Genomic DNA, 22,346 nt, shown 5'->3' with positions numbered 1-22,346 from the left:
ATATGGAAGTTGTGGCATATCATTTTCACTTATTGCCCACAATTTATTGTATATAAGCTTATGATTTAGATGAAACATTAGTAGCATGTTTATTTAGTCTTGGTTGTCGATTGCAGATGGATCCTAACAATATAAGACCAATTCAAGGAGGGAGGTCATGAATAATTTTTTTTCTAGAATATGAACTTTTAAAAAAAAAACAATCTAAATTAGTTGATGATGGAACTTGGCTATGGACTCGTAAGTTTTTTATTTAATTTCATTTGTGTTCAAGTGTTATACACATGTAGTTATTTATTTTAAGATTAATATTAAGCATATTAAGTCATTTTGAGATTAAGAACAAGCTATATAAGTTGGTTGTGGAACTTGGCTATAAACTGAGTTTTTTGTTTAAATTTTCATTTTATCAAATGTTGTTGTGTTTTGTGGCTCATATCTTTGAGTGGATGACATACACAAGGAGAAAAATATAGTTAGATCAGTGTGTTGAGGGAAACCGTCCATGATTCGCTCTTACCGTCGATGGTTTGGGTGTTTTTTAGAATGTTTTCTTTCAATATTTATTTGTTGAGGGAACCGACGATGGATTGACTGAACATGCAAATACGGTTTGCTCTTGGTATCTCAAACCATCAACGATTTCTTTCTGGGCACCAGCGCTGATTTCAAATTTTGAAATGTGGACATTAGTATGGTTGGGGTTTGGAGGGAAACTCTCCGAGAACTTTATAAATACACTGTTTTGGGTGCATTTGCATTGTAAGAATATCATTGTAAGTATCTTTTGACACCAAGATAGTAAAAGTACTTTGTCGATTGCGCCCGTGGATGTAGGCATTACCGAACCACGTAATTCCTTGTGTTGTTAATTTTGCTTTCATATATATTGCATGGTTGTGTTCTATGTTTGGTTTTCATTGATTGCTACATTGATATTCCCCTGTGAAAATACAATTCATACAACAAATTGGTATCAGAGCACTTGTTGTAATGGCTTTGGGTACTTCGTCTATGAAATTTGATGTTGTCAAGTTTGATGGAACTGAGAACTTCGGTTTATGGTAAAAAAGGGTAAAGGATTTTCTTGTGCAACAAGGGATGGTGAAGACCTTGTATGGTGTTCAATTGGAAGGCATGGAGGAAGCAAATTGGAAGGAATTTGAGGCAAAGACGGTGGCTACTATTAGATTGTGTCTGGCGGATGACGTGTTGTATCACATCATGGAACAGGATTCTTTTGTGGCTGTATTACAAAAGCTTGAAAGTCGGTACATGTCTAAATCTCTTACAAATAAACTCTTTCTTAAGCAAAGGCTTTATTGGCTCAAGATGGTGGAGGGTTCGGATTTGAACCAACACATCAACGCATTTAATCAAATCATAAGTGATTTAATGCGGGTTGATGTGAAATTCGATGAAGATGATAAGGTGTTGATGCTACTGAATTCCCTACCGGTGTCTCACACATATGAGCACTTTGTTACAACTCTTACTTGAGGTAAAGAGACCCTGAATTTAGAAGAGTTAACAAGCATGTTATTGGGGTTTCATCAAAGAAAGAAAGTCTGAGATGAAATCTCACATGGAGAAAGGCTTGTGATGAAGGGTAACCATGAACATGGGAAAGAAAAATTAAAATATGGATCGAATCAAACTATGTCTCAATCTCTATCCAAGAAGAAAAGGGATATCTGGTGTTTTTAAGTGTGGTAAAAAGGGGCATATAAAATCGGAGTGTCCAGATTGGAAGAAAAGGAATGTTGAAAAGCAAGATGGCACTTCAAAATCAGAAAATGTAGTTTATGGGTAATGATGTTTCATGTAAAATTATTGGCATAGGAAATGTAAGAATTAAAATGTTTGATAGTGCTGTAAGAACTTTATGTGATGTAAGACACATCTCGGACCTACGGAAGAGTCTAATTTCATTAGGCACTTTGGACTATGATGGATTCAGTTACAAGTTCGAAAGTGAAGTGATGAAGGTGTGCAAAGGCAATCTAATAGTGATGAAAGGGCAAAATTTAGATGGAAAAATTTATGCATTGTTGGGCACTATAGTTGTAGGTGGAGCTGCAACCATAGATTCTGAATTTGATGAAACCGTCTTATGACACATGCATCTAGGGCATATGGGTGAGCATGGTATGTAAGAACTTCAAAAAAGGAAGCTCTTGAAGGGTATGAAATCATGCAAGTTGAACTTCTATAAGTTTTGTGTTCTTGGGAAGTAAAGCAGGTTGTAGCTCAAAATAGTTAATCAAAAATACAAAAGGTCTTTTTTATTACATACATTCTAATGTTTTAGGGCTAGTAAATGTAGCGTCACATAGAGGACATGTGTATTTTGTAAGTTTTATTGACGACTACTCACGGAAGGTCAGGGTATACTTAATTTGACACAAGTCAGATACGTTTGTTAGGTTTAAGTTGTGGAAAGTTGAAGTGGAAAACCAAATCGGGAGAAGAATTAAATACCTCAGATAAGACAATGGGACTGAGTACGTTGATTCTAGGTTCATGGAGTTTTGTGAGCAGCAGGGCATTAAGAGACATTTCACTGTTCGCCAAACACCTCAGCAAAATGGTGTGGCTGAAAGGATGAATTGAACTCTAGCTGAGAGAGCTTGTTGTCTCAGGCATAATGCAAGGCTAGCGAAGAACTTCTAGGCAGAGGCAGTTAGAATGGCTTGTTTTTTGGTAAACTGATCGCCAAGAGCATCACTAGAGGGAAAAGTGACAGAGGAGGTATGGACGAGAAATGCGGGAGACTACTACGGATTGAAGGTATTTGGTTTTCTAGCCTATGTTCATGTGTCTAGTGAGGAGAAATCGTAGCTTGATGCAAAGTTTAGACGCTACTTCTTTTTGGGATATCAGAAAGGTGTGAAGGGGTTCAAGCTGTGGGATCCAATGACAAACAATGTAACGCCCTGAACCTTAAAACCCGGGTTCTACTCGTTATACCTAATAATCCACAATTCATAATATACGCAGTGAAAAACATAACCACAATCTTTCAACAAATATAATACCACAGTTTTCTACATCCATCTACACACCATAATAAATCATGCATCCACCTATATTCCAACATATACACATATCTCCCAAAAATATTTAGTATTCACAATACCAATATGTTTCACAACCATTCATAATATCTAGAAGACTTAAAACATAAAACATAAATAATTATACATCCCAAAATTAACGTAGAAATATACCCTTTTATTTTTCTATTTCCCAATAATGCTATAAAAACCTTGAGCTCTCAAAGCTCGCTCTCGAGGAAATCCTGAAAAAGATAAATTCATATTCGGGTGAGACACATCTCAGTATGGGAATAAACAATATATTAAAACAGTGTGTGGCTAACATGAGTTTATAAATATCATTTTAGTAACATTTGCAAAACATTATCACAAACATTGAAATCATTTTCTGAACCTAATCAATCACATGCAGAGATTTAACCCACGAGATTACCCAATGATAGGGGTAATTACAAGCCCATACAAGTAGTATCCCTCTACTCTAATGCATTTGGCAACCCAAGGGTCGCTCCTAAAGAATATCAAAGTACTCACCTTAATCAGTAAGTCCTCAAGTATTAGATTAATCTCGTACTCACAAAGTTCATATAAAAGTTTACCGGCGAAGGCTCCCAAGAATAGGGAAATCTACCCACCCATACAAGTAGTTTTCCTCTGCTTTAGCACGTTATGCAGTCTACTGCTACACCTGATACAATCAAGGCACTCTCCTTTCTCAACAAGCCCTTTGGCGAAGAGTTTGCCTCGTCCAAACATAACATGTTCTACTAGCATAAATACTGCTAATATCACAATACATTATTCTTTCTGTCATTGTTCAACCATTCACCTATGTTCATGTTCATAACTTTAACATTTCACTTCATTTCACTTTAAGTGACTCTTCCCATTTTACATTGTTCACATTTCACATTTCATTTCCATTTCATTCATTTCCCTTTTCATTTTATTTCATTTCATACCTAACATCTTTCAACTGTTTTACCCAGCATTTTTCAGCTATCATACATTACCCAACATCTTTCAGCTGTTTTACCTAACATTTTTCAACTGTTACACATTTACTCAGCATCTTTCAGCTATTTTACCCAGCATCTTTCAACTGTTTTACCCAACATTTTTCAGCTATTTACCCAACATTTTTCAGTTGTTTACATGGTTGCATTAATACACACAAGTAACATAGTTCATATTATGTTTTATTCACAATGCATTACTTACTTAACCTACATCTCATACATTTAACATATATTTGCACAGAATCTCATGTCACACAGTTTAGCAATAAAATTCATACATTGCCTGTAAAATACGCCAACTAACATTTAACGTTTATATACCGAAAATAACTTTCATTCCTTATATAATTACCCTGATAATATTTTTCCACTTTCATCAGTTCATTTTTGCATATACATATCTAATAAATAGTCCTAAACTCAAAAAAATAATTTAAATGGTTGGTATTTTAAACTTATACCAAAACATATACACGTATATATAATACAATTTATTTTTCATTAAATTCATAAAAATTCTGATTTAATATATATACTTCCTCTTACCTGGTTTCTTGAACTACGCCAACAAGGATCCCGAAAAATACCTGCGGCGCTCACCCGGACCCTAAATCAAAAATCCTAATTCCATTAAGTTATTCCTAAATAAAATACTATTTAAATATTTCCTAGGACCATAATTTTCAAATTAATAGTTATACCCACAAATATAATCACTTTGCCAAATTTTCCAAATCTCACTCTCGCTTTGTAGTAGTGCCTAGAAAATCCTAATTGGAAATTTACTTATGTCAAAATGACGACGATCACAACTAAGACCCCATGGTAGTGCCTGATCGTCGATTTGACTGCAGATTTAATAAGAAATTGAGAGATTAGGGAAAATATATCTTTCTCCATGAGTGGTGCCTACGCCACTCCCACGACAAATCCGTTCTAGTAGAAATGTCGGTGGCGGAGTTAAGAATCTTACGACACTTTCCATTTTCGATTGGCGCTCGTTTGGCTGACGAAATTAAGAGAAAAAGAGACGAAGACGAAAGGAAATGACGGAGAGTGAGAGAGAGAACAGAGAGAGCTGCGCAGGAAGCTTCTGCATTCGCAGGAAGCCACTGGCTTCCTTATCTTTTTTTCCCCTTTTTTTTTTACTTACTTTATATATATTATAATAATATCATATCATATCATATTATATATATATATATATATATATATATATATATACTTTATCCTTATATATTCATATATATATATATATAACCACCATTTACTTAACTTAATTAATTCAAGTTAATAATGTTTAATTAATTAATTACTAATAAATAATTTTAATTTAATTTAATTATTTTTTTCTATTTCCTTTATTTGTTTATTTAATACATTAATTTAATAATGTTTAACTAATTAACTTATTAATAATTTTAATTTATTAATTTTTTTTTAATTTTAATTTTTTTAAAATTTTTTTCTCGGGTTGTTACATTCTTCCCTTCTTCAAAGAATTTCGTCCTCAAAATTTCGTTAGGTAATCAATCATTTCCTCATTTCAAGAATTCTAGATATTTTCAAATACTCTAATTTAAATATCAAACACCCAAGTTGCTCGCAAATCATTTAATCAAATCACTTAAATTATTTTTCTCTCCAAATCAACCAACCTAACCTTCGAGTTCAAATTCCAAATTCTAATTTTTCTGCTCGAAAACATCACCATCGATGGATTTAGCACGATCTTTTGAAGCTAGCTTCTTCTTCGAAAAAACATAGAAAATCATCAAGGGATCTCTGCCCCCAAGCTTATGAAACACGACTCAGAATTCCTATTGATATCTTAATCTACTCATTCTTATCTTTATCGCAACTCAATCCTATACTCTAGTATAAATCATTTCTAACCTAATATTCTAATATTTCCATGTCCAGGCGATGTGAATCTAATCACACTTCCGACTGGACATTACTCTGATACCACAATGTAACGCCTCGAACCCTTAAACTTGGGTTCAGCGCGTTATACCTGATAATCCATAATTCATAATATACGCAGTGGAAAACATAACTACAATCTTTCAACAAATATAATACCACAGTTTTCTACATCCATCTACACACCATAAGAAATCATGCATCCACCTATATTCCCATATATACACATATCTCCCAAAAATATTTAGTATTCACAATACCAATATGTTTCACAACCATTCATAATATCTAGAAGACTTAAAACATAAAACATAAATATTATACATCCCAAAATTAATATAGAAATATACCCTTTTATTTTTCTATTTTCCAATAATGCTATAGAAACTTCGAGCTCTCAAAGCTCGCTCTCGAGGAAATCCTGAAAAAGATATATTCGTATTCAGGTGAGACACATCTCAGTAAGGGAAGAAACAATATATTAAAACAGTGTGTGACTAACATGAGTTTATAAATATCATTTTAGTAACATTTGCAAAACATTATCATAAACACTCAAATCATTTTCTGAATCTAATCAATCACATGCAGAGATTTAACCCACGAGATTACTCAAGGATAGGGTTGATTACCCACCCATACAATTAGCACCCCTCTGCTTTGATACATTTGGCAACCCAATGGTCGCTACTAAAGCATATCAAAGTACTCACCTTACTCAGTAAGCACTCAAGTATTAGATTAATCTCGTACTCACACAGTTCATACAAAAGTTTACTAGCGAAGGCTCCCAAGAATATGGAAATCTACCCGCCCATACAAGTAGTTTTCCTCTTCCCTAGTACTTTATGCAGCCTACTGCTACACCTGATACAATCAGGGCACTCACCTTTCTCAACAAGCCCACGGACGAAGAGTTTGCCTCATCCAAACGTAACATGTTCTACTAGCATAAATATTGCTAATACCATAATACATTATTCTTTCTGTCATTGTTCAACCATTCACCTATGTTCATATTCATAACTTTAACATTTTACTTCATTTCACTTTAAGTGACTTTTCCCATTTTACATTGTTCACATTTCACATTTCATTTTCATTTCATTAATTTCCCTTTTCATTTCATTTCATTTCATACCCAACATCTTTCAATTGTTTTACCCAGCATCTTTTAGCTGTTTTACCTTACATTTTTCAGCTGTTATACATTTACCCAGCATCTTTCGGCTATTTTACCCAACATTTTTCAACTATGACATATTTACTCAACATCTTTAAGCTATTTTACCCAGTATCTTTCAACTTTTTATAGAGCATTTTTTAGCTGTTTACCCAACATTTTTTAGCTGTTTACATGGTTGCATTAACACACACAAGCAGCATAGTTCATATCATGTGTTTATTCATAATGCATTACTTACTTAACTTGCATCTCATACATTTAATATATATTTGCACAAAATCTCATGCCACACAGTTTAGCAATAAAATTCATACATTGCCTGTAAAATATGCCAACAAACATTTAACGTTTATATACCAAAAATACCTTTCATTCCTTACATTATTACCCTGGTAATATTTTTCCACTTTCATCGGTTCATTTTCGCATATACATATCGAATAAACAGCCCTAAACTCGAAAAAATATAATTTAAATGGTTGGCATTTTAAACCCATATCGAAACATTTACAAATATATATAATGCAATTTATTTTTCATTAAATTCATAAAAATTATGATTTAATATATATTTTTCCCCTTACCTGGTTTCTTGAACTATGCCAATAGGGACCCCGAAAAATACTTGCGGCGCTCACCCGGACCCTGAATCAAAAAATCCTAATTCCATTAAATTATTCCTAAATAAAATACTATTTAAATATTTCCTAAGACCATAATTTTCAAATTAATAGTTATACCTGCAAATATAATCAATTTGCCAATTTTTCCAAATCTCACTCTCGCTTTGGGGTAAGGCCTAGAAAATCTCAATTGGAAATTTACTTATATCAAAATATCGACAATCACGACTAGAACCCCATAGTAGTGCCTGATCGTCGATTTGACTACAGATTTAACAAGAAATTGAGAGATTAGGGAAAATATACCTTTCCCCAAGAGTGGTGCCTATCCCGCTCCCACGACAAATCCGCTCTAGTAGAAATGTCGGTGGTGGAGTTAGGAATCCTACGACACCTTCCATTTTTCGATTGGAGCTTGTTAGGTCAAAGAAATTAAGAGAAAGAGAGACGGAGACGGAAGGAAATGACAGAGAATGGGAGAGAGAACAGAGAGAGCTGCGCAGGAAGCTTCTGCATTCACAGGAAGCCTCTGGCTTCCTTATCTTTTTTTTCCCTTTTCTTTTTTTTATACTTACTTTATATATATTATAACAATATCATATTTTATATATATATATATATATATATATATAACTACCATTTACTTAACTTAATTAATTCAAGTTAATAATGTTTAATTAATTAATTACTAATAGATCATTTTAATTTAATTTAATTTTTTTTTCTATTTCCTTTATTTTTTTTATTTAATACATTAATTTAATAATATTTAACTAATTAACTGATTAATAATTTCAATTTATTGATTTTTTTTAATTGTTTTTCCTGAGTTGTTACAAACAAGATGGAAATCAGTAGAAATGTAGTTTTTGATGAGAAAGCTAAGGTGAAACATACTTAAGTTGATGATGAAGAGAAATAGGAGTCAGAAAACTAGAGCAGAGTTGAGCATGTTGTGCAGGTGGAGTTAGAAATTCAGGACAATGATAATGATCTTGGTCCCCTGATTATAGGAAGTTCTAACTCAGGAAACCAGCAAGTCGACAATGTTCCTATATGGAGATCCAGACGCACTATCAGACCACCGCCTAGGTATGGATTTGATGATCTGGTATTTTATGTCTTCATTACAAGTTGTAAGGATCCAGCTACTTTTCAAGAGGTAGTGCATAACTAGGAGAAAAGTAGGTGGATGGGTGCAATGATTAATTGAGGAAATGGAGTCGTTATATAAGAACCAGACTTGGGATTTGGTGGAACTTCCAAATAGGAAGAGGGCGATAGGCTGCAAATAGGTATATAGGAAGAAGGAAGCAATTTCATAAAAGGAAGGAGAGAAATTCAAGGTATGGTTAGTGGCAAAGGGGTACTCATAGAAGAATGGAGTAGATTATAATGAGATCTTCTCATCTGTGGTCTAACAAACTTCCATTAGGGTAGTGTTGGGATTAGTGGCTCATTATGACCTATATTTAAAACAAATGGATGTGAAGATGACATTTCTCCATGGTGACTTGGAAGAGTAGTTTTATATGGTACAGTTAGAGGGATTTAGTTAACCCGCGTAAGAGCACTTAGTTTGCAAATTAAAGAAGTTTCTTTATGGGCTGAAACAGTCTCTGAGGCAATGGTACAAATGGTTTGATTCATATATGATCCAAGTAGGCCACAGAATGTGTGAGTATGACTTCTACGTGTTTGTGAAGAAGCTTGATGATGGTACTATCATTTTCTTATTGTTGTAAATTGATGACATGCTAAAAGCTGTGAAGGATTTAATTGAGGTAAATCAGTTAAAAATTATGTTGCATAAAGAGTTTGACATGAAGGATCTTGGCGCTGCTAAGAAGATACTTAGGATGGAGATTTTCCAAGATAGAATTGTATAGAGGTTGTGGTTATCTCAGGGCGGTTATGTGGAGAAGGTGTTGGAAAGGTTCAACATGACTAATGCTAAACTAGTATAAACACCTCTAGAAAATCACTTTAAATTGTCTACCGCTAAATGCCCAAGGACGAATGATGAAATCCGGGACATGTCAAAGGTTCTCATATTGTGGAGAGTTTAATGTATGTCATGGTGTGTACAAGACCAGACTTGGCACATGCAGTAAGTTTGATGAGTAAGTTTCTCTCTAATCTGGGTAGACAACATTAGGAAACCGTCAAATGAATTTTCATATACTTACGGGGTACTTCTAACTATGGTATCATGTTCGGCAAGCAACAGGATATTCCATCAATTATGAGATTTTTTTTATGCTGATTATGAAGGGGATATGGATGATAGGAGGTCTACAACGGGTTATGTTTTCATCTTTGTGAGAGGACCTATATGTTGGAGGTCCATGGTACAATCCCTGGTGGCATTGTCTACAATTGAGTCTAAATATATGGTAGTCACCGAAGCTATAAAGGAAGCCTTATGGCTTATTGGTTTAGTCAAGGAGCTGGGCATACAACAAGGTGGATTTGTGCTGCGTTGTGATAGTCAGAGTGTCATCTACTTGGCGAAGAATAAAGTGTATCATGCTAGAACCAAACATATTGATGTAAGGTTCCATGGGATCCAGGAATTGATCTTTTCAAGTGAGCTTATACTAAAGAAGGTTCACATATCTAAGAACGCAATGGATATATTGACAAATTCGGTTACTACTGAAAAGTTCAAGCATTGCTCCGACTTGCTTCATGTCTCCAAGTGTTAGAAGGGAGACTGACCCAACCTAATGTTCCAAGGTTAAGGTGGAGCAATGGGCTATACTTTCGGTTTCTCCTAAGGAGCGTATATTCGCCAAGTTGGAGATTGTTGTGTTTTGTGACTCATATCTTTGAGTGGATGACATACATAAGGAGGAAAACGATTTGCTCTCGGTATCTCAAACCATCGACGGTTTGCTGAAACCGTCGACAATTTTGTTATAGGCACCACCGCTGATTTCAAATTTTGAAATGTGGACGTTAGTATGGTTGAGGTTTGGAGGGAAACCCTCTAAGAACTTTATAAATGTATTGTTCTTGTTGTATTTGCATTGTAAGAAGATCACTGTAAGTGTCTTTTGACACCAAGATAGTAAAAGTACTTTGTCGATTGCTCCCGTGGATATAAGCATTTCCGAACCACATAATTCCTTGTGTTGTTAATTTTACTTTCATATATACTGCATGGTTGTCTTCTGTATTTGGTTTTCATTGATTGTTGCATTGATATTCCGTTGTGCAAATACGATTCATACAACAAATGTTATACATATGTACTTATTTATTTTGAAATTAATATAAAGCCTATTCGCTTTACTCCTGATGCTATAAGTTTAAGTTTATAAATGATGTTAAAATGACAATGCACTTGAACGCAAGAAAATTTTGTTTTTTATTTTCTTAAGATTGCTTGAATATTTTGATATATTTGGAATTAAATCAAGGAAACTTTATGGAATACTATTAATGTTTCTATTATTGAATTGGATGTTGGTGTGTTGGATGTAATATAATTACACACCCGCGTATGTGTATATGGTGTTTCCATTATCAAACAAGATGTTGGTGTGTTGGATATGATATAATTAAGTAAATAAGTGTGTGTGTGTGTGTGTGTGTGTGTTTGTGTATATGTTGGAAAGTAGGAAAAATAAAATAATCAAATAAATTAAAAAAAAAGTGACACTCAATGATCCTTTATTGTTGTGAGTTTCATTTATAACATTCACTAAGTGCGATAGAAGAGTATCTACAAAGACATCAATAACCTTTTATAGCTTTGCTAAAATATCATAAGTGGTATATTTATTGAGTTGTCTATTGTAGAAAACATATTTGTAATGATTCTAAAACGTTGCAAATAAGATTTTACAACATTCCTAGTATGATGTAAAAGATTCAAGACCTTTTATGTTTTCTAAATGTAACATTTAGCATAATGCTACCTTTTACAATGTTTGTGAAGTGTTGTAAAAGGTGCTAGTGAGAGGTTCACTTACCATGGACAAAGGAGAAGACGACAAAATAGTAACTAAAAGAGAGTGGGAGGTACCATCAAAAGCAACCTACTTCTTCTTCAATAAACTTGAGGGTGCTTGTCATTAGTAATATTCATAGTCTTAGTGAAAAAATCATGCACAAAATGATGCAAGAGTACAATAATAGTAGAAAACTACATTTAGCAACAGGTGCAAAATAAAAAATATGTTCGAGGAAGATGGCATTCGAGAAACAAAAATATGATGCAAATTAGGATCAATATACAAAACACCTTTATCATCACAACATTAACCCATAAAGCTACACATGATTGCTCGAGGAGATAACTTGGTTTGCTTATACAAAGGCAAATGAACAAAGTGCACAACCATACATATGAAGCAAAAACTAGCTAAGAAAACACAATAAGTTTTTAGAAGGGGAACATTATTCAAAAAGGATTGTCAAGATGATTGATTTTATTCACAGTGAAGGTGGATCAAGAGGCATATAACAAGGTTTGAAAAATGGCCAAAATGTGAAAAATTTTCCTACTAGGACAAGAATACAATGACAACATCAAGAAGCCTTTTTTTTTTTTTTGTGAATCTATCTTGGTACACTCCTTTTGAATTGGAAATTAAAATTTTAATTTGATAAGAAAATTTAGCAATCATTTTTTGTAAGATTTGAAATAAGGAAACACCCTTTTTTTTTTGCACAAAATATGTGCAATATGTATATATATATCAAGTATAGTAGTCATATATCAACCCATCAGATAGTAAAAACCTAATCAAAGTAAAATAGTGGTGTGTCCTAGACATAATTTGAATGGAGCTATAGAGTTATTAGCACAAAAAAAAATGATACTCATGCTAAAGAATAACTTATATAATATCCCTTTTTTGTTTAGTTGGAAGTCTAGAGTAGTCATGAGTTGTGCATAGGGAAATGACACATTCCCATCTCATACCTCTTTCTCATCTACCCTAGTATTCAAATTTGAGACCTCTAATATAAAAGTCCAAACTTTAACAACTGAGATCTCTCTTGGAAGACTATATGAGACTCCCTTGTATAATTTAAAGAAGGCGGCTTATTATTTAAGAAAGAGAAATGAAACAAACGATTTAGAATGTGGATTATCAAAGCATTTATGCCATAGTCACCAAACATTATTTGAACTAATAAAAGAAACACACACACACACACACACACACACACACACAAACACACACACACACACACACACACACACACACACACACACACACACACAGAGAGAGAGAGAGAGAGAGAGAGAGAGAGAGAGAGAGAGAGAGGGAGGGAGGGAGAGGGAGGATGAATAAACATTTTTTTTCTTTATTTTCTAAAGCAAATAGATGCTGACGTCTAACACCCCTCACTTTCACCTTCCAAGCATACTATAACCATAATAAGAGAAATGAACAATGTTACCATCATCAGCTAGTAGTTGGTCAACAATTATAAGGTTTATTGTTAGTTTTGGAACAATGGGAACCTTGGGCAAGTTAAATGACCAAAAGTGTAACAATCCAAAAGTAATATGTAAGTGTGATCCTAAATTTAATTAATTAATTAATTAATAATTATTAATTCAATAATATAATATAATATAATAATATATTAAGCTTTAGGAATCAAAATTTCCTGAGTTACTGAGACCCCCCAATGTGTTCTTCCTCCATCTCTCTCACCACTCTCTCTCTCTCTCTCTCTCCTCAAACTCTCTTTCTCTCTCCTCAATTTTCTTAGCAAACGTGCGCTGATTGAAGAACAAAAAATATCCCTAATTTCCAATTTCAGCCATCAACATTTTAATCGGGGAGATTTCGTAGTTTGAGCATCATAGACACCACTCCTGAGATAAGGTAAGGGGAATAAATTATGTCAGCTGTTTTCAAAGATTAACCGTTTAAATTGAAGAATATAATTATATGGATATTATGTTTATTTTAATCTGAGTATATGAGATTAATTAAAGTATGAATTAAAGTATGAAGTATTGTTTAAAATGTGTGACATGAGATTAATTCAGTTTATTGTATAAATTAAACTTGTTAGGATTTTCACGATATGGTACTAGTTATAGTAAGATTTTATGAAGTGGTATTTTATTATATATCTATGGGAATTATGTTACGGTGATAAACTGGATTTCGAGAAATGTCGAAAAGAATGCATTATATGGTTTAAGAACCCTGATGGATCAGATCAGTATCAGTGTAGTCACATTATTCAAAACAGTGTTGGTATGGAAAGTCGGTTTGGCCAGCGAGAGGGGTTGAATACGTTCTTGGTATACAGACCAGGTTCGGTAGGCAAATCGGACTAACATATGAGTTACTTTGACTTAGCGTTGGTATACTAAGTCCAGCCTTCGGGCCGCACAACCAGTCATGGGGGTTATACGTGTCGATTATTTATGTAGGGAGATTCTTTTACTCATATTTGCAGATTTAATGAGAAGCATGTATTTTCAATTATGAGTGTGAGTTACAGTTATAAAATGTAGTTTCATTTAAAGTTATATTAATGGGTAAATTTGTTTACACAAAAACTCATTTGTTACACACTGATAATAATTTATTCCTTCTTACTGAGAGGTGTCCCACGCCATCACGATCAATTATTTTTTAGATGTCATAAGGAGTATAACAGTAATCAAAGTGCACAAAGGAAGTGTTGGTGGGGTAAAAGGTCCTTGGTTAGAATTGTTATTATTTTATTTATGTTGTTGATAAGTTCAAATTTTCATTAGGATACTAGGATGAACTTATTGTTACATTGGGATATTTTAGTTACTTTGGAAATATGCTTGGAGATGTATTATTTAGTACTCTGGTAATGGATATTGAGGCCTTCCGCAATGTAATTATTTGATATCAGAGATTTATTTTTAAAACAGTTTCGGGTTCGAGGCGTTACAAAAAGGCTTGGTGAAGCTAACAAAGACAAATTGACAGTGCAAATTATATCAAGCTACTTTTAACCGTTACTAGTCACAATATATTTATTATTTGGGCATGGTTTTATAAGTGAGGGAACTAGAATATCCTCTTATTATAGATTGGAAGCACATGAATAAATGATTCAAACTAGATTGATGGAAGGGCAAAGAGAGTTCGATTTACCAAACAAACCAAATGCAAAAAAATATATATGATATAACAATGAACAATGAATTCTAGATCAATTATCCTTACGATTGGGAGGGAGAAGGAAAGAGTTACAGAGAAATGGTAAGATATTTTGCATCTAAATGTTTATCTATGGTTTGTTTGCTGAACAAATTTTGATACATTTCTATGGAATATCTTGTAATTTCTTCTTTTGAAGGTTGAGTATTACACAATGTCAATGTGATTGATGTGCTTACAATAGATAGATTTTTTCCCATATAGTAAGAAGCAGCATACACACACTCTTTACATTCATAAAATTGCGTGAAAGATCACACTAGAAAATTCTATCCTTAATCTTATTAGGTAAACTTGTTACTTAAAACACGATATGTTTTATTCTTATAAGTTGTTATCCCTTCTAAGGTGGCTTGAGTAATTATACAAGTCTCTACACAAAGCAATTCTACAATACAAAATCTATATGAAGTAAACCTTCAAAATTCAAAATGGTTGTCCCTATATTTCTTAACATCTAGATAGAGCATCATTAGGATTTGGATCATCTTCCTTTTAGCTTGAACTTTCTAAAGTGCCTTAGCACAACAATCAGCTATAATACCACATATGCTAGCTTACCTGTGTACTTATACTAAAGTTCCATGAAGCTTGCATAACATTCTTGTACATTTTTCTTGTCTTGATTAAAATGAAATATTTTATATTTAATATGAAATTTTCATAATGAAGCTTGATTGCAAGTACATTTTAATTTGCATGATAATCCCATAGGTTCTTTGTAGCTTAAAGTTCTCAAAGATATTTTGGTTTTTAGATCCATAGAAACTAAAAACTAAAAGATAATTTTTGCATTATCAATCTCCCACTAATTCATACTTTTGGTATGTGCAATATATGGCTTGGTTTCAAACAAATTAATTCGTATGCCCTAAAGTCCCTTACCTTGAAGGAAGATTGAAAGTGCAATCCACTCAAGGCATTGTTCGATCCATCAAGATTCACGAGAATCTCCTTTTTTTTTTTTTAATAGAAATTATAACATAGTTCAATAAAGATAAAAAAATTTCAGCCTAAAAAGTAGATTATATCTAGTACCACTAACTATAGAAAAAATTACACAAAAAGAAGATGATATCTATATTACTCCAACCGGTCAATGATTTATATTAAAATTTTAGTCCTTTTAAGAAGGACAGGATATATTATTAAAGAAACAATAGCCAACTCTGGACACTTAAAAACTTGTTTTGATGCAAATTAAGTTAGAAAGTCGTATGGAACTATTGACGCTATAAGCAAAGAGAGACCAAGTGTAAAAAGTTAAATCAACTTCGATGGCATTAGCCTCGAAAAATATATTTTGTACTTCCTTAATATCTTGTTTGAAACACATAAAATATTAGGAAAAGAAAAGTAAATATTAAAAAATTCACATTTTCATGTTTGGTTATCAAGAAAAGTGAAAAAGAAAATAAAAAAACTTATAAATAAAATTTTAATTTTGGACACCATTAATATATAATTTTTTCTAATTTTTAGTCTGATAAACTTTTATTCTTAATGATATTTAATAGAGAAAGAAAATATAAAAAAAAATAAATTACCTCTCCTTCTTTTTTTCCTTTCTTTTCACAAGCAAAATCTTTAATCTACACAATAAAAGAGTAGATAGTATAATTTGTGTCTGAATATGAAGGATTTGTAATTGAAAAAAAAAAAGAGTATCCCTTCTGTACTTCCGCATGATCCTTTAAAATTTGTACTCTGCCGGGCAAGCGGTTGGGAGTTGAGGCCGCCACATTGCCGTCATCTCTCACTCTATCGAGAAAAAAACCACTCCCTCTCTCTCTCTCTCTCTCTCTCCCTCTGTGGCAGTCTCATGGCTGCCAACTTTACTCTCCTGCAAGTGCCATCCATCTCAGCTCAGTCCCTTCAAACCAAGCTCAACATAAACAGATTGAACCTCCCATCATCCTCATCTTCTTACTCTCCCAAGCAGAGCGGTTCGATAATTTTCGATTTTTTTTTTTGCTGCTAAATCTCGCTTTTAATGGAATTGAAACATTCTTCGGTGCATAATTGGCTTTAGTTTGCGAATTTTTGTTGCAGCAGCCGCTGCGTCTCGGTGGTCCCTCGTTACCTGCTTATCCTCAAGTGGGCGCGAGCCTAATCCGGTGGAAGATGGGGTTAAGAGCGATGAACGGCGTCTCGAGGAGAAACGGCGGGCAGAGTTGTCCGCTCGGATTGCTTCCGGAGAATTTACGGTGCGGAAATCTGGGTACGCTTAATTGAGAACATTGTCATCGTTAATAAAAATGATTTTGGTATGCTTGAATTTGCTCTCTCATGTGGACTCGTGAGTTATTCGTGAGTTTTATTTTGCTTATTGTTGAATTAAGATAATCATCTGGGCATTATGCACGATGATTTCTTTATTTACAAATGTAAAAAACCATGTGGGTAATTCCCCTAAACTGGAAGACTCGTGTTTTTAATGTACTAACCATGTTGAAAGCTGTTTGAGCTTCCTTGTTTTTATTTATGCTGGATTTGAGAGGATAGATTTTAGGCCTTAGATTTGAATTTTATGGATTTGGACGGAACTCAATACAATTTTCTACTGCATTTTGTCTAAATTTACATAAATCCAAATCTAAGGCTGAAAGTGTATTTATGAAAATATGCTTACCATCCTTTTCACTCAAAGAATTTTCTTTTTTGGGTGACAAAACAATGGATTTCACTTATCAAAGTAAATAGAAAGGTCTTGCTAATGAGTGCCCCCAGACGTTTGTTAATATTTCTACTTTAAGAAATATTTTTTCATTCAATGCAGGTGGGAATCATCGCAGTTAAGGCCAAATCAATGCAATAATGCAATAATACTTCCAAAAATAGTATCTTAGCTAGCTCTTAGGTCACTTGTTAACAAAATCAAAAGAAACAAAATTCATCTTGATATTTGTAAATTTGTGCAAGAAAGAATGGCAATGCTTTTTTTTCCCATTCCATTGAGTAAAAAAGATGGATTTAGGTAAAGAAATACAAACAAAATTAGTATGAAGACTCATCTAAATTTTGCTCAAATGAGCTTAATATTTAATAGTTCATCAATGTGCATAGAAAAAATAAAGCTTCCTCAACATACTTGAATTTAATATTGCATATACTTCTATCTGTTTTATCTTATTTTTTTAATAATTTATTTGCATGTTGGTGGTGGGATAAAGTTTTCAATCTCTGTTGAGGGATGGCTTGTTAAAATTGGGTGTTCCTGCGAAGAGTGTGGAATTTTTGTTGAAATGGATTGACGCCCCAGAACAGTATCCAAGGATTCCGGAGGCAAAAGGAATAATTAGTGCCATTCGGAGCGAGGCCTTTTTCATTCCACTTTATGAGCTTTTCCTCACTTATGGTGGAATTTTTAGACTAACATTTGGTCCAAAGGTTTGATTCTTATCTATATTTGTATCTGACTTTTTTTTTTTTGAAATGATATTTTTATTATACTATTCATGGGGCAAGATCTTTGAGATTTGAGTTTTTGATCAATCATTTGTTGTTTCTTGTTGTAGTCCTTCTTGATAGTCTCAGATCCTTCCATCGCTAAGCACATACTGAGGGACAATTCAAAAGCTTACTCAAAGGTTGACTCTGTTAATTTTTCTTTTCCTTTTTAATTTTAAAAATTGCAAGCAATAGTTACTTTTCAAAAATACATTCTGATGAGTCCTTTATGTGCAGGGTATTTTGGCAGAAATTCTAGAATTTGTCATGGGTAAGGGACTCATCCCAGCTGACGGGGATATATGGCGTGTGCGACGGCGTGCAATCGTTCCAGCATTGCATCGGAAGGTAAATAGTCACTGCATTTTGGGCTTGATGTCCATCTTGATACCTTTCCAATTTGTCCTATGATTGAACCTTTTTTTTTTTTGTCTTAATTATGGAGAGTGAAGAAGTTAAGAAGATATGTTTTTTATCCTTCTTCTTCATCATCATCATGATCATCATTGTGTTTTTTTTTTTTAAAACTAGAGTTCTGTACGAAACTTGTAATTGCATTTCGCTCCCCACCTTCTTTTAATTTCTTATTGTAGTATGTAGCAGCTATGATCAACCTGTTTGGAAAAGCTACTTTTAGGCTTTGTAATAAGCTAGATGCCGCTGCATCTGATGGTGAAGATGTTGAGATGGAATCACTTTTCTCCAATTTGACCTTGGATATTATTGGCAAGGCAGTATTTAATTATGATTTTGATTCATTAACAAATGACACTGGAATAGTTGAGGTATATTCTTTTTTACCTTTTGACCTTTCTTCAGTTTAGCTTACTTAAATCCTGCTTTATTGACTTCATCTTTGGTTCTGTTTTGATGGGATTTCATTAATAACTGCTGCTTCATGTGGTTGTATGTTCATATTTTTTAACTAGATCAGGCTGTTTATACAGTCTTGCGAGAAGCCGAAGATCGAAGTGTTGCACCAATTCCATTCTGGGAGATTCCTATATGGAAGGACATTTCACCAAGGCAAAGAAAGGTTACTGCAGCTCTCAAGCTGATCAATAGTATACTTGATAATCTGATTGCAATATGTAAGGTAAATTTGTCCCTTATGGAATGGTTTTAAAGCCTTTTCTTTTAGTTTTCTTCTATATGTGTTTGTGTACAGATGCCTGCAGATATGTTTCATGTTTACATATGCCACATCAATGCAATCTAATTCACACAACTACTCACACAAATACTCGCTACATCTTCCAGTTAAATACTGCCAGATTTATGATTGAATACAGAGAACATGCTTGAATTTAGTTGGGCTGATCACTGAAACTAAAGATGGACCTCTTCATGCCTTATGCTGAAGCAGTAAGCAATGGCAATAAAGTTAGAAATCATGGGGCTCCTCAACATGCCCTACACTATAAGTTATGACTTGCGCTTGTAGTAAAATGGGAGTTGACCTATGCCGGACATGTTTTAGCATTGTTTTTGGACAATAACCCCCTAATAATTTCCTCAGTTGTTGAAAGATGTCAAATTTTTGTGGAAATGGTGACTGACATAGATACGAGCTTAACCTAAAACCTATGTTGCAGTTTATCAAAATGGCTGGCAGAACATGATCTAGATACTGGGAACCTGATATGGTGATGTTAAAGGAACAGGGAAAGCAATCTGATAATGGCTAATGTTATTGTTGTCACTCATCAATGGACACATGTTCTTAATGCCACTGATGATAACCTGTAAGCAATACCAGTAGCATATGTTTACAATGTTTAATTGGTGTGATTCTGTTGTGTGGGGCTTCAGTTGAAGGCCTAACCAAGGCCAGCTGCAATTTATATTAATCCAGGTTGTTCCAGCCCAAGACAACTTTACCTTGCGTTATAGCTGCTCAACTTTCTTTGTTTAGTTGAGGTGGGATCGTTGGAGTCGCACAAAATGATATTTATGTATGTCATTTATGGAAAAATCTTTTAACCAGTTACACTACAAAGTGTGTTTTGCTGAAGATAATATTAGTGGAAGGTGTTAAGCAACCTCTTTATCTAAAGCCTAAGTTGTTAGGAAGTGAGCGGCAATGTACATCGATCCATCCAACACTTCTCCTCATTGCAATCCCATTTTGCATGCGAAGAGGGTATCTCCTAGAACCAAAGCTTTGATATGGTGTCATATTCCATAGTGGAGGGTTAACTATTGTTAATGCCTCTCTAGTAAAGAGATATATACAATAGACATGAATACATCTCCAATAATACTCTTTGACCTATGTTTTGCAATAGAAGGGATTTTAAATAGGAGAAAAATCTTGTATAGGTTGATCACATGCAGGGCTTTCTAATTTAACTTTAGGTAGTGTAATGATTTTACACTAATATTTCAAGGCTTCAAAATTTTGAGGCTTCAAAAGTATGGAAATCAACGTCAATGCTTGTAGTAAAGTTTGTGTTGATTCAGGTGTAATGCCAAGAGGGGGGGTGAATTGGGTATTTTAAAAATCTTTTAGTTTATTTTACCACTTAATCCCTATTTCAATATTTAACAAATTAATTGCAGGGGCTTGAAATTAATTCAAATTATTATCTCAATAAATTCTATTTTACCCAATTAATTATCAAGTGCGTATAATATAAATCAACATACAACCATGCAAAAACTGATAGTGAAATGCAAGCGGAAGTTAAAAGATAATGGAAGAGAGAAGGCAAACACGATTTTACGAGGTTCAGCCAACCCGACCTACGTCCTCGTCTTGAGCAACCCACTCAAGGATTTCACTAAATCCCTGCTCCTTTAACAGGGGCGGAGTTTCCCTTACAATCCGCTGTTTACAAGAGGCACAACTTCCTCCTCACCCGGTTCACAACCCGAACTGTGATTACAATATAAAATTTCAAATCTGCAAAAAACTCAATATTGCTTCTACACAAGCTGATGAGTACAATAGAAATTTCTAACACATATTCATATGATAAAAACTTGAAACTCAATGAGTGTATGTAATGTGGTCAATAAAATCTCTGAATAATCTTTGGTTTAAAAGAATATGACTATTCTGCTTCAAATATTGAATCCAACTAAATGATCTCAATACAAATATGTAATTTAGTTTTGCTCCAAAAGTTTAGATCGATCAGTTTTGTTCCAAATCTCCAAAACACAATATGATCTTTGTATATGAATATGTATAATATGTGTTCCAAAGATCAAAAACCTAATATAATATTTTTCAGAAAATATCCCTCAATAATATATATATTTATGAGCTCTTAGGATATTTAATTAAGTGGTTTTGTAATATCGAAAATATCGAGTCTTTAAATGAATAAACACATGAATAAAAAATATTCAATCATTGGCAAAACTTTTCTTGAGTAGTGATCTTTTCAAAACAATCTATATATATATATAAGTACACTCAAGATCATTCTCTCAAATAATATTCAATGATAAATTTTTGAAATGAAAAACTCTTTGAGATTAAGTAGTAACAAATAGATCGATTTACCAAACCTCAATACCAAGTTGAATGCACAATAATCGCTAGAATGCCTTTTGAAAATCAATGTAGCCTTAGCTTAGATTTGACGTATATACTTTGAAATCCCAAGCAAGAATTCAGCAGTGTGTTCAATGCTTTCCCAAGTTGTGCTAAACGTTCAAGACACTCAATCTCATGCCAAAGGTTAAGGCACTAGGGTTTAGAGGTTGATTATATAGGTAATCTCGGTCTTAGGATAAGTCCTGACCTTTGGATCAATTTGATCAAGCGTATAACCCGCGTGTTCTCTCACTAAAGATCAGATTTTTAAACTTCCCACAAGTTTAGACGACTGAAGATTCAGGTTCAGAAGTCTGATGTTCCCTAAAGCACTGAAAATTTTAGTTTGGAC

The 22,346-nt window shown here is 33.6% G+C and overlaps 1 protein-coding gene across 4 annotated transcripts in view; it reads left to right on the top strand.

Annotated features, from left to right (window-relative positions):
- Positions 1-16,699: 16,699 nt before the first annotated feature.
- Positions 16,700-22,346, top strand: part of LOC131154577 (protein LUTEIN DEFICIENT 5, chloroplastic) — a 31,139-nt gene continuing 25,492 nt past the window's right edge. The window contains exons 1-7 of one of the 4 annotated variants that reach the window (XM_058107433.1): positions 16,700-16,943; positions 17,053-17,218; positions 18,171-18,387; positions 18,516-18,587; positions 18,685-18,795; positions 19,041-19,232; positions 19,382-19,543. In XM_058107433.1, coding sequence (XP_057963416.1) covers positions 16,820-16,943; positions 17,053-17,218; positions 18,171-18,387; positions 18,516-18,587; positions 18,685-18,795; positions 19,041-19,232; positions 19,382-19,543 — 1,044 coding nt within the window. In that variant the 5' untranslated portion in view covers positions 16,700-16,819. Of the gene's footprint in view, positions 16,944-17,049; positions 17,219-18,170; positions 18,388-18,515; positions 18,588-18,684; positions 18,796-19,040; positions 19,233-19,381; positions 19,544-22,346 lie in introns of all 4 variants that reach the window. The other 3 variants (XM_058107432.1, XM_058107434.1, XM_058107435.1) reach the window with 3 other exon arrangements.

This window comes from Malania oleifera, chromosome 4 (assembly GCF_029873635.1).
Source record: "Malania oleifera isolate guangnan ecotype guangnan chromosome 4, ASM2987363v1, whole genome shotgun sequence".
Lineage (NCBI taxonomy): Eukaryota > Viridiplantae > Streptophyta > Magnoliopsida > Santalales > Ximeniaceae > Malania > Malania oleifera.
The sequence above is the reverse complement of the archived record's forward strand: the minus strand, read 5'-3'. Positions and strand labels throughout refer to the sequence as shown.